At 32.1% G+C, this 13,569-nt stretch overlaps 2 protein-coding genes across 2 annotated transcripts; both read left to right on the top strand.

Moving 5' to 3' along the window:
• The first annotated feature begins 2,249 nt into the window (after positions 1 to 2,249).
• Positions 2,250 to 4,227, top strand: LOC106407522 (berberine bridge enzyme-like 8). The gene is made up of 2 exons (XM_013848395.3): positions 2,250 to 2,938; positions 3,181 to 4,227. The coding sequence occupies exons 1-2, from the start codon at positions 2,302 to 2,304 to the stop codon at positions 4,134 to 4,136; spliced, it is 1,593 nt and encodes a 530-aa protein (XP_013703849.2). The 5' UTR covers positions 2,250 to 2,301; the 3' UTR covers positions 4,137 to 4,227.
• Positions 4,228 to 6,267: 2,040 nt separating this feature from the next.
• On the top strand, positions 6,268 to 6,897 carry LOC106363181. Its single transcript, XM_013802971.3, has one exon. It carries the CDS (start codon positions 6,268 to 6,270, stop codon positions 6,895 to 6,897), a length of 630 nt encoding a protein of 209 aa, XP_013658425.3.
• The last annotated feature ends 6,672 nt before the right edge of the window (positions 6,898 to 13,569 follow it).

The following is a 13,569-nucleotide window of genomic DNA, read 5'->3' as shown; positions in this document are numbered from 1 at the left end:
AAGTAAATTACATATGTTTTGGATCCAATAAAAGTAACACAGCAAAGCTATTGGACATCTGCCTTTGAACCGTCCTTCCTCCCCTCCTTTTTAGCTGTAGTACAATAAAACAACACATTAGTGTTCTGCATGCAGCACATAAATATATTATTGTTATTTTCAAGTTCTGCATTTTATCTATGAATTAATACAAAATGCAGTACCATCTGCATTATCATTTTTCTTGCATCTCTTATGCTTTTGTACTGCAGTACATTCAGACTAATTAAGTAGAAAATGTAAAAAAAAAAAGGAGTGAGAGAGTTGTTATTTGAGAGATTCTAAGAATTTATTGAAAAACGTTTTTTTTTATATTTGTCAATATGTGAATGGCCTATATTTTAAAAATGTTAAATTTATTTCGTGAGTACTGAAAGTTATCTTTACCCAACTTGGATAGCCTAACTGATGAACTCAAGTGTTGTTTCAAAATTAACTCCTACATTATAAACTCGAGTTCAGGTTACAATTCAGAGCAAAACAATTGATTTTAAGTTAACTTCAAAATTTTATCAAGCCTCCCATATCTTTCTGAATTATATGTAAAAGTTGCAGATGAGAATATTAATATGAGTTCAATCCAAAACTTCCAAATTACTAAATCCATCGAAGCTGTATTTCAAATTTTTATATACTGATCTATTATTATATACTCCATTTGTTTCATATTAAGTGTCATTTTAACATTCTAAAAAAGAGTGTTTTAGAATTCCAATGAAACTTTCAATTCAATATTAATTAAAATGCATTGATTTTATAAATAATTTCATTTATCTAAAATCCGGTTGGTTGAATATGTGTAACTAATAAAAACTTAAATGTATTTCAATCATTTTTTTAATATGTATGAAAAATGTTAAAGTGTATTTTTTTTATGAAACAGAAGGAGTATATACTTTTAGTTTAATATTTTTGAAAATCCATTTGATCTGTAAATGAAATGTTCACACCTTGATCCACTGCCTAGCAATAACAGATTCATTTTTTCTCTATTAAATTTCCAACCTACTTACTGCGCCTTCTGATTTTTAAAATCTGGTCTAGTTAAGTAACTAATGAGCGTTAATTTTGTTTTTTGAGTTAATGCAATCTCTACTATCGTTGACACACGCATTGTATAAACAATATTCTTTAAAATTTAAATATAACTAAAGGGAAAATCGCATAAAAAACCTTGAAAGTGTCACTTACTAGCACTTTAAACCTTGAACTTTTTTCACTAACACTTTTAACCTTCAAAGTGACATTTTTATCATAAAAAACCTCCAAAGAAGAAAAATGACCGGCTGAACAGGTTAAAAACAGTTTTTTTTTTCAAAAAATAATTATTTAATTAATAAAATAAACAAAACAATTAATAAAAATCGAAAAATTAAACAAAAAACTCATGAATTCAAAAAATTCAAAAAATAAATAAATATTTAAAAAATTAAATAAAAAATTCAAAAAATAAATAAGATCAATTTAGAATGGAGAAAAATAAAAAAAATCATAAATTTCAAAAAAAAAATGAAAATTCAACATTCATTTTTAAATATAATGTCAGAAATTATCATTGGAGATATGTCAAAAACCGTATCATTGGAGATATGCCAAAAACCGTTATTTCCGACATATCTCCAATGACGGTTTTTGGCATATCTCCAATGATAATTTTCGACATTATATTTGAAATGAAAAAAAAAAAGACTTTTTTGAATTTTGAATTTTTGAAATTTATTATTATTTTTTCTCTATTTTAATTTGTTCTTATTTATTTTTGAATGTTTAGTTATTTTTTATTTAATTTTCTAAATCGTTATTTATTTTTCTCACTTTTTTTTAATTTAGGAGTTTTTTGTTTAATTTTTCGATTTTTATTAATTTTTTTGTTTATTTATTAATTAAATAATTATTTTTTGAAAAAAAAAACTGTTTTTAACCTGTTAAACAGGTCATTTTTCTTCTTTGGAGGTTTTTTATGATAAAAATGTCACTTTGAAGGTTAAAAGTGTTAGTGAAAAAAGTTCAAGGTTTAAAGTGCGAGTAAGTGACACTTTCAAGGTTTTTTATGCGATTTTCCCTATAACTAAATACTATAACATTGTCATCACGCAAAATAAAAAAATTATGAGACAAGTTGAACCCACATTTGACTTTTCTTGGTCAAACATTTTGGCGTCATGCATGATCTTCTCTTAGTTCTCTATTATATATACCTTCAAAAGCCATAACGAAATTTACAAACATAAAAATTTGTTTATTCTTATTTCATTGCTCAAAATGAAACGTTCAAGAACAACGTTGCTAGCTTTGATCTTATTCATTGTCACCATATGGGAATCAAACTCATCATTAGCAAATTCCGAGACTTTCACACAATGCCTAACGTCGAACTCCGACCCCAAACATCCCATCTCCTCTGCCGTGATCTTCTCCGGAAACAGCTCCTACTCCTCAGTACTAGAAGCCTACATCCGCAACCTCCGGTTCAACACCTCCACAACTCCCAAACCTCTGCTTATAATCGCCGCAACACACGAATCACACGTTCAAGCCGCAATTACTTGTGGCCGACGTCACAACCTTCAGATGAAAATCAGAAGCGGCGGCCACGACTACGACGGCTTGTCATACGTTACGTACTCTGGGAAGCCGTTCTTTGTCCTCGACATGTTTAATCTCAGGTCGGTTGATGTTGACCTAGCGAGTAAAACCGCGTGGGTCCAAAGCGGTGCCATTCTCGGAGAAGTTTATTACTATATATGGGAGAAAAGCAAAACCCTAGCTTATCCGGCAGGGATTTGTCCGACGGTTGGTGTTGGTGGCCATATTAGCGGCGGAGGGTACGGAAACATAATGAGAAAGTACGGTCTAACCGTCGATAATACTATCGATGCAAGAATGGTCGATGTCAATGGTATAATCAATATCCCTGTAGCTTCCTTATTGTATGTGCTGATTAAAATTTTAAAGTATTACTCAATGTCCTAAAATCAACCATACTCATTAGGACACAGTGATTTTGCTTAAAATTTTGGTTAAGATAATTTAAAGGATTATTCAGTTTAGACAATCACCTGAACAATATATATAAACGTTAGACGCAATTATGTTTAATATATAATTATTTACTCACTATATTATATTTTAAAATTTCAGGAAATATTTTGGATAGAAAAATGATGGGAGAGGATCTCTACTGGGCAATCAACGGAGGAGGAGGAGGAAGCTTCGGCGTCGTTTTGGCCTACAAAATAAACCTCGTCGAAGTCCCTGAAAACGTCACCGTTTTTAGAGTCTCCCGGACGTTGGAACAAAACGCGACGGAGATCGTTCACCAGTGGCAACAAGTCGCTTCAGTGCTTCCCGACGAGCTCTTCATAAGAGTCGTCATTGACGTAGTAAACGGTACCGTTTCTTCTAAAAAGACCGTTAGGGCATCTTTCGTAGGTATGTTCCTCGGAGACGCATCAACGCTTCTGTCTATATTAAACCGGAGATTACCAGAACTGGGTCTGGTCCGATCAGACTGTACCGAGACGAGCTGGATCCAGTCAGTGCTTTTCTGGACGAATATCCGTGTTGGTACGCCGGAGACAGTTCTCCTCCAGAGGAACCAAACCGTTAATTATCTCAAGAGGAAGTCCGATTACGTCCGCGAGCCGATTTCAAGAACCGGTTTAGAATCTATATGGAAGAAGATGATCGAGCTTGAAATCCCAACGATGGCTTTCAATCCATACGGCGGCATGATGGGGAGGGTTCCGTCCACGGCTACTCCGTTCCCATACAGAGCAGGGAACCTCTGGAAGATTCAGTACGGTGCGAACTGGAGAGAAGATAGGTTGACGAACCGGTATATGGAGCTGACTAGGGAGCTGTACCGGTTCATGACTCCTTTTGTTTCCAAGAATCCGAGACAGTCGTATTTTAACTATCGGGATGTTGACTTGGGGATTAATTCTCACGACGGAGTTGTCCGGAGCTACGTGGAAGGTGAACGTTACGGGAAGAAATATTTCAACGGAAATTTCGAGAGGTTGGTGAAGATTAAGACGAGAGTTGATAGTGGGAACTTCTTCAGGAACGAACAGAGTATTCCTGTGAAACCATAGTTTCATATATTTATTTAGTGAAATTGCTATTGTGTAATGATTGTGTTGTAATTCTTATAAAGTTTATAGTAAATAAAGTTTGATTGTTATATGGGTATTAGATTCAGAAGCTCGGGCCTACAGTAGAGTTTACTAATAGTAGTATATAGATGAAATATTGATTATGTTGACAATAAAAAGGAACATTGAACTCTTATTTGAGGATCTCACTCTATTCTTGTGTTCTCTGGTGCACCACGGCACCAGTGTTCGTAGTAATAGACCCTTTTGCTAATCCATCCCAACACTAATATTTTTACCGTCACATAATTCTAATGAAGCATAACCAAGAGTCAGAGCAGGAAAGAGATTTGATACTAAAAGGTTGGAGCTTTGAAATATTTTCAAATAAAATATTTGGTTAAAAGTTATTTATTGAATATCAGTTGTAAGCATGAGTTTCTTTAGTTTGGCTCAAAAGCCGGTTCTGCTTAGGGTGGAGGTGGGATAAGGATTTTCTTGGGCTATTTTGATAATTAGTACAATGAATCCCATGAATTATGAACACTTTTGATCAATCACCTAAGATATACGATTGACTGATTGAGATCGCTTATGCAGATGCTAACATTTGGGAAATAAGGATTCGCTTGTGATAATTCAAGTAGTAAAGCGGGATGGACTTTACAGTTTTGAGCTAGTGCAATGAACTATTTTGGTCTATGCCGTGCATGTGGAGAGGCATATATAATTAATTTTTGCGACTCGCTTTATTACGGAGCTAACTAATCGTCTCTTTCCGTTCATCTTCACCGGTTGAATTAACTAATTTGTTTTCATTGGTGGTCAACGTGATCGGTTGTTACTTGTTAGATATATATATATATATATATATATATATATATAGGGTAATGTAGGATCCAAATTAGTGATCCTAGATGATGCTATATCTTCTTCCATATATCACTTTGTGGCTAAAGTCTCTGTTGAGGCACCGTGGTCACAATTGGTTGTATCAGGCTTTGGCAAATGAAAGTTGAAGTTGAGTAAAAGAAAAACTAATGGTCTCTTATGTTTCTATGACCGGAAGAATTTCCGGTTTTACTTTTGCAAAAAAAAAAAAAAAAACTCGGTTTTACTGGGAAAATTGTGTGATTTAGGGATTTTAAGAATCAGTTTCGCGAGATTAATTGCGTTTGTATACGGGAGAGTTGGACTAGTAATGCGCAAGGACTTGTCTGTTGGATATATCTATGAGAATAATATGTTTTCTATAAGCACTCTCTAGGTCATATTGGTTACAAAATGTTGATAACATTTTTGATAAATCAATAAAATAATATGCATGTGTTGGAAACAATAATTAATAGTCCAATGATGTGTTATATACAGCTAGTAGTAATTGATTTATTTCTCGATTTCTATTATAGTCTATGATTTTTTTGTGAACATGGGTTTTGATAGGCGATAGATTAGTTGGATGATGTGCTGTGTTCGAACTGTTTCTTATACAGGGTTGATCAATGGAGAATCTAATGAGCATTTCACTCCGTAAAAGGGAATTAGGTATGAAGATCCATTAATTCCTTTCTTATTCATCATTTCATCATTTGTGTTGAACCTGCTAAATTCGGGTTCATTGTGCTTTCAATTTAAAACCAAACCAGTTTGTGATAAATAGATTGGCTATAATCCTTTCAGTGCCGGCTTAGAGGTAGTGCACACAGTGCATTTGCACAGGGTCTTGTTTTAAAAAAAAAAATTCTTAAGGAAATTAGGGCCCTGTTTTGTTAGAATGTATAAATATTAGGGTCTTAGTTGTGAAAGTAACAATTATATACCTAAAATTATTAGAAAAATTTAACTTAGCACAGGGCCCATTTAATATTTAAGCCGGGCCTGAATCCTTTATATATTTCTCATGTCTCAGTTAGAGTCCCGATGTGAGAGCTTATATTCTCGTACCATCTCTCGAGATAATGGTTCCTATAACTATTAATCTTGATAATATCCCAATTTAGGATTCAGTTCAGTCAGACCGCATGAACATTCGGGCCAGGTCGGTTTAGGATCGATAGGGTATCTCTCATTCTTTTAATGGGCCGGATCGATTTCGGTTCAGTTTGGGCAATGTGTGTCGGACTCTGATATCATGCTTAATTCGGACTTACATGGAAAGGGTTCTTGGATGTGGAGGAAATTATTAAAGCTGAGGCCTCTAGCTTATCAGTTTATTAGGTTTGAGATCAATGATGGACAAAAGGCTTTTTTCTGGTTTGATGATTGGCTGCAGATGGGCAGGCTTATTGACATTACTGGCGCTGTAGGTACTTGTTACCTTGGAGTAGCCCGGAATGCTCGAGTTATTGATGCAGTTGCTCAATCTCGCTGGAACATTCGAGGCCAGCGTAGTCGTCACTTTCATGATTTATATGAGAGTATCCAGAATATTCAGGTGCCGCAGGAAGATCAAGGGAGGGATAAGGTTCTTTGGAAACATGCAGAGGACACTTATAAAGCGCAGTTCTCTTCGGTTCGAACATGGGATCAGATACGTGTGAGAAAGGCCACTGTACCTTGGAGTAAATGTGTCTGGTTCACTCAAGGAGTCCCTAGATACTCCTTCATTGTCTGGCTGGCTGTTAAGAACAGACTTTCTACAGGAGATCGTATGCGGGCGTGGGGCATTCAGCAAGGGTGTGTGATGTGTGGTGAGTGGGATGAGACAAGGGATCACGTCTTCTTTGCTTGCCCTTACACATACTCTGTTTGGATAGACTAGCAGGTAGTTTGTGTGGCAGAAGGATCAATCCGGACTGGTCGCTCACTCTGCAGTTTGTTACTAACAATAATCTTCAGCTTATGGATAAGATCCTACTGAAAATGGTGTTCCAGACTTGTGTTTACTATATGTGGAAGGAGAGGAATGAACGCAGACACCAGAGAGGCTTTCGTACGGTGGACCAAGCTATCCGGATCGTTGATAAAGCCATACGGAACAGGATCAGCTCTCTTCGTTATGGGCCGGTTCATCGGTTTGCTGGATTGCTTCAACGTTGGTTTGAAGTATTTGACAGGCCATAGGTTTTTTTCATAAAATATTGCTTCTTTGTATAGCCTACTCATATAGTTTCCATATTCTTTTGTAAATGCCTATTATTTTACTCTTATCAATAAATTTCACATTTCATCAAAAAAAAAAAAAAAAAAAAAAAAAAAACCAATTGTCATAAGTGAACTTACTCTCACATTTCACTCACTAGGTGATTTTTCTGTGCTCAAGCACATATATAAATATTTACAAAATAGTCAAATTATAATTAATTAATCTATCGTTTCCACTTTTTGATAGATTTTAAATTATTTAATAATCTATATGTATGAAAAATAATTAAACAGAATAATGTATTTAAATAAAATTATGTTGTTATTTTAATTATATATATGTATAACAATTTGAACGGTTTAATTTATTTCGCATTAGGTTGTTTACTTTTCAGTTGAATCCCATTTTGTTTTATTTTTAGATATATTACAAAAAAGAATTTTAATTATATTTGGTTCATTCATCATATCCTCTTGTAAATATATTTGATAACAATTTGTATGATTAAATATATTGTTTAACGAAGAATTAGAAAAATAAAATTTTTGGCTTCCATCCACTCGCCGGAGACCAGTAAATAAAATTTCAACACAACATTTACCCGGACCTTACGGTGGATTCTCTCATCAATATAGAATCAAGAACAAGAACTTTACAGGTATTCGGATTCTGGTGGATCCTCAAGATGTGGAATTAATTGAAATCATTCCACTCAGCTGATTTTCGTCACCAGATCGAGATGGATAACATTTCACTAATACTGGGAGATACACGGTTAAATCCAGATACCAATTAGAACGAGTGTATCCGGATGGAGAAAGAACGTTACCAGAGTACGGTCTTTCAGTCAATCCATTGAAGGCTCACTGCTGAAAAATTTGTTGTCCACCTAAGATGAAGCCCTTTTTTATGGCAATTGGTCATAGGATGTATTGCAGTCAAGAAAAAATTACGAGCACGAGGAATACAAGGTGGTACGATTTGTGCAAGATGTGAAGACCCTGAGGAATCCATTAATCATGTTTTCTTTGAATGTCTACCGGCGGTTCAGGTTTGGGCGCTCTCTCGCATTCCATCAAACCCAAAAATATTTTCCACCCAACCTATCTTTACAAACATGGATCATTTATTTAGGAGGATCTTTCCAGAGTTGGAAGATCATCAATTTGCATGGATCTGTATAAGTAATCACTTACTTATACAGACACTTGACCATTCTCGCTTGGCGGTGAAACCAATGGTACCGGCTATCTTAGGTAGATGGTGTTTTACAGATGGGTCATGGAAAACCAAAGAACCCTTTTCCGGACAAGGATGGTATAGCACTCTGAAAGGTTTTGATGGTTTAATGGGAGCGAAGAATACAAGAGCGGCTCAGTCTCCCTTACACTCGGAGATCGATGCTTTGATTTGAGCATTGGAATGTATGCGAAATCTCAGGCAATTTACAGTTACATTTGCAACGGATTATTCTCAGTTGGTGAAATTGTTTCAAAACCAGAATAATGACCAACCTTTGCAAATTATTTGGAAGACATAAAAATCTTGAAGATGAGCTTCCAGAGCTCATAAATCATCCATATACCATGCACACATAATTCTAAGGCGGACAGCCTAGCACGCAGTGCAAGGAAGCAACCATCGTTTTGTTGTCCATATTGATGTGGAGCTACCAGTTTGGTTTGTAGAGTCAGTTTGAGTCTGTTTATGTTGCTGACAAAAAGAAAACTAAGTCTCAATTTAATTAACACATTAACCAATATAATCAGTGATATTTTAAAAAGTTATAAACATATTTAAATATTTATAAATAATATATAATAATAAATGATTAATGTTTTGCTAAGATGGTTTATAATATATATATATATATAATTAAGTATATTTTTAAATTATATTATTTGACATATAATTTTATGTATAACAATTCAGACCATTCGATTAATTATTTTAAAACATATTAATTGCACCAACTTCTCTAAATTGAAATAATTGTTTTTCTTGGTTCTAAGGTTAAAAAGTTAATATTTTTGACTTTTCATTTAGTTTTGTTATTTATCTTACATTTGTAAATATAGATTTATAAAATTCTATATAATTTTATATATGTTTTTATAACTATAGTAGAAGAAGAAAAATAAAGAAATTAAAAATATTGATTTCTCACTTTAATATTAAATAGGGGAAATTTTAATTCTACCATAAATTTGATACCACTTTTTAAATTTACCATTAATGAATGACTATTTTCATAAATATTTTAAATTTGTGACAAAATACTGCTAAGCTAATTTTTCAAAATATTTATAAAACATTTGTAAGCCCAATCCAAACCGTTTAATACTAAACACTAAAAAATAACCACTAAATCCTAAACCCAAATGTTTATATATTTTGGATTGAAAGTATTTCTGAAAAGTGGTACTTAACTTGTGGTATTTTAGACAATTTCTCGAGTAACTTTTATTTTGAAAATAAAATAATAAATATTTTTAATCCATAAAATATTTTTTTTGTAAATATAGATCTCATACTTATTAAAAATAAATAATAGATAATATTTTTTTAGTATAATTGATTACATATGTATATGTTTCTAAAAAAATGAAAAATATTTTTTAATTAATTATTTGTTATACCTATCTTATCAAATCCAAATACATATATTTAAAGATACCAAATAGCTTTGAAAGATATATGGATATTTTCCTTTTTGATATTTAACAAAAAATTACTATAAAAAATCACAACAGAAATTTTGATAATGGCAGTTGCATAATAGTACTAATTCAATAAGGTTATCAATGTAATTAGCTATCATGAGAATTAACGTGAATGAGACACATACGAAACTGATATCTCAAATAATATTATAGAGATGTCCCAGTTAAACTTCGACGTGGAGCTTATATTCTCATAGAAGCCTTGGTGCATTTTATGAACACAGCAGAATGAAATGGACTAATCACAGGTATGCAACTCACCCAAAAATATCCCTCTGTGTAGCATCTATTTTTCGCATATGACAACCTATTTCTGTGCAAGGAAAATCTTAGTGAGTGCAGAGTTTTTGTGATGTCTGGAGCTATATGGAGCAGATTCATCGGGTCAGGTTAGTAACTTCCAGAAATCAGCCATCACTTTCGGTAAGGATATTGACCCGGTTACGAAGAGATTACTTATTGAGATCTTGGACTTCGAAAATGAAGAAGGACATAAGAAATATTTAGGCCCGCCTGAATGTTTGAATGGATCAAAACATGACTTTTAGCTTTCACTTGTCAGGAACTAAAAAAAAAGACTTAGAGGGTAGTTTGCCAAAGAGATTTCCCTTAGAGAAAATAGGTACTTCTCAAGTTTATTACTACGACTCTCCCTATGTATGCAGTGACATGCTTTCGCCACACTAAAATCACTGCCAAATTAAAAGATCATGAGTGCAATAACAAGTTCCTAGTGGGATAAAGATTGAGATAAGAAGAAGATTCATTGGATATTTTGGAAGAAATTATGTATTCTTAAAAACAAGGGAAGTTTGGATTGCAGAGAAATAAAATATTTCAATCAAGCGTTGTTAGCCAAGCAAACATGGCGGTTAATTATTCAATGAACCAAAAAGTCTTCTGGCTCGGGTTTACAAAGACACATACTATGCTTCCAAAGATTTTTTTGGAATGTGGTAAAGGTTACAGATCTTCTTATGCTTGAAAAGTATTCTTTTTGGCAGAGAATTATTGTTAAAGGGACTAATCAAATCTATTGGTGATGGGAACGTAACATTGGATCTTTGATGATGTACCTAAGCGGCCAATCAACAAAAAAGTATCTTACGATATTAACGTGAAGGTATTAGCTTTGATACGGTCTAATGGTAAATGGCGAATGGAAATTCTCCAGGAGCTGTTTTCATCAAATGAAATCCAAATGATACAAAAGATGACCATTGGGAAAGTCGTAGATAGAGAAATATGGGCTTATACGAAGCACACTGATTGATCTGAGTTGTTATCATAAAGTTTCCAGTTAATGCTAGATGATACTATTGCCTTGGAGAAAATCCCATGGTACTATCGACAATATGGAAGAACATGAATGGTATCATATATGCAAGAGTACAAGAATCTCTACAGGTCCAAGTGCAAAAAGCCTTTGATGAAGCTAATTTATGGTTCAAGTTGCAGAAAGAGGTTGGAAGAGGATGTGTTAATCTCTAAAATCCGAGTGTTGAGGAAATGGATACCTCCAATGCTTGGTTAGATAATATTTAATATGAATGCAAATTGGAGAAATGACAAACTTCATAACGGAGGTGCATGGATCACTCAAAATCACAGAGGTATGGTGGGTTAACATGCTCGAGATGCCTTTACATGCTCATCAGATAGGCTCACTGCAGAGTTGAGATGCCTTATTTGGGTGATGAAGAGCTTGAGAGATCTTCATATTCATGATGCAGTCATTGCTTCAGATTCTCAGGATATGAGAGATCTTCATATTCATGATGCAGTCATTGCTTCAGATTCTCAGGATATGGTGGACGCAACCAATAACCCTACAAATTGGACAAGATATTGTATTCTGTTTCACCACATTTCGGCCTTGTGTCTGGAGTTTCCAATGGTCATATTCGAAATAGAGTCTTCAGAGTCTAATAAGGTAGCAAGAGAAGTTGTGAAGAGCGTACGAGATAGCGGGTACCAATGTTACTTTATTTTTAGAGGGATGGTCGGTTCCAATGTTACTTTATTTTTGGAGTGATAGTGGGTTTCAGTGTTACTTTACTTGTAGAGGGATGATCGGTTCTAATGTTATCTTATTTTTGGAGGGCCCTTTTGTTTACATGAGATCATTCGAAACGAGGTTCCAATATCATCTCTTAAACCTTTCCTGTAAGTTTGAGTTAGTGTAGTTGTCTCTTGCTGATTTTTTATTATTTTGGTGTTGGTGTTGTACTTTTTGAACCATCTAGATTATTGGTTTCATACGACAAAAAAAAAGTATGCTACGCTCTTCGAAAAATGTGATCAATATTTACGGGGAAAAACATAAAAAGGGAAGACTATTTAAATAAAAATAGTGATGCTAATATAGAACAAAATGATACGTAATTTGTAATTATAAAAATATATTAAAGTATTTCTTTCTTCTCATGACATTTGAAAAAAAATCTTGTTTCTATAATTCTATGTATATAACTATATTAAGCAACACTAGATTCTAGCCTGCACATCCGTGCGGGTAACATTTCATTTATAGATATAAAATTTTATATTATTTTGTATATAATAATTTATGATAATATACTACTGTCATTTTAAAAATAATTTAATAGATGATATATAGTTCTAAATATTAAAATTTAACATATGCTAATAATTTTATTTTTTGTAAAAATTATTACTTAATTTTTGAATAATAATCATTTTAAAAGATGAATGATATTTTAGTCACTTTAAACGGTGAATGATATTTTATTTATTCATCTTAATGAAAGTACTTTTCAAAATATATTGGTTTACCAATTCAGCATAATTTTAATATGTAATTCATTAATTACTTCTATTTTAATATAATGTAGAATATACTTATAATATTTATAAAATTAGCATATAATTTCATTATTTTGTTTATAATAAAATTTAATTAAAATTAATTTATAATAATATTATACTACTAATTACAAAATTAATAAGTGCGTTAATTAAAAGAATATTTAAAAATTTTAAAAAGATTTTGTTAGATTTTTTCTCAACAGATTTTGTTATTCCTAAAACTAAAATTTAAATTTATAGTTAAAATGGATTTGTTATTAATATCCTTATAATTATTTAGAAATGTTATACATTAAATAAACTAATGTAAACAATAAAAAAATTATTTGAATATATGGACTTAGACGTCTAGTATGACTATTTTGTAGTAGATAAAAATAGTAATTCTCTTTTAATAAAGAAGATATTTTAATATTTAATTTATATATTACGTCTATTTTAATATAATATATACATAATTATAAAATTTATAAAAGGTTAGCATATAATTTTATTTTTCGTTGTTTTATAATAAATTTGTATTTAAAATTAAGTATAATAATATTTTATTAATAACTACAAAATTATTTAATTTATTAATTAAAAACAATATTTTAAAAAAATTAATTAGATTTTGTCAGATTTTTCAACAAATTTTTAATTTAATATCTTTATAATTATTAAAATTTTAGAAATCTTATATATTCAATAAATTAATGTAAATAATTAATATATATGTAATAAAAAAAATAAACCTATTATGACTTTTTTGTGGTAAATAAAAATGGTACTTCTCTTTTAATAGTGAAGATTCAAT

This window comes from Brassica napus, chromosome A9, assembly GCF_020379485.1.
Source record: "Brassica napus cultivar Da-Ae chromosome A9, Da-Ae, whole genome shotgun sequence".
Lineage (NCBI taxonomy): Eukaryota > Viridiplantae > Streptophyta > Magnoliopsida > Brassicales > Brassicaceae > Brassica > Brassica napus.
The sequence above is the reverse complement of the archived record's forward strand: the minus strand, read 5'-3'. Positions and strand labels throughout refer to the sequence as shown.

Coding starts and splice junctions, on each gene's coding strand:
- LOC106407522 (XM_013848395.3), top strand. CDS start 2,302: ATGAAACGTTCAAGAACAACGTTGCTAGCTTTGATCTTATTCATTGTC. Junction 2,939..3,180: donor AAGAATGGTCGATGTCAATG/GTATAATCAATA, acceptor TTAAAATTTCAG/GAAATATTTTGGATAGAAAA.
- LOC106363181 (XM_013802971.3), top strand. CDS start 6,268: ATGCTTAATTCGGACTTACATGGAAAGGGTTCTTGGATGTGGAGGAAA.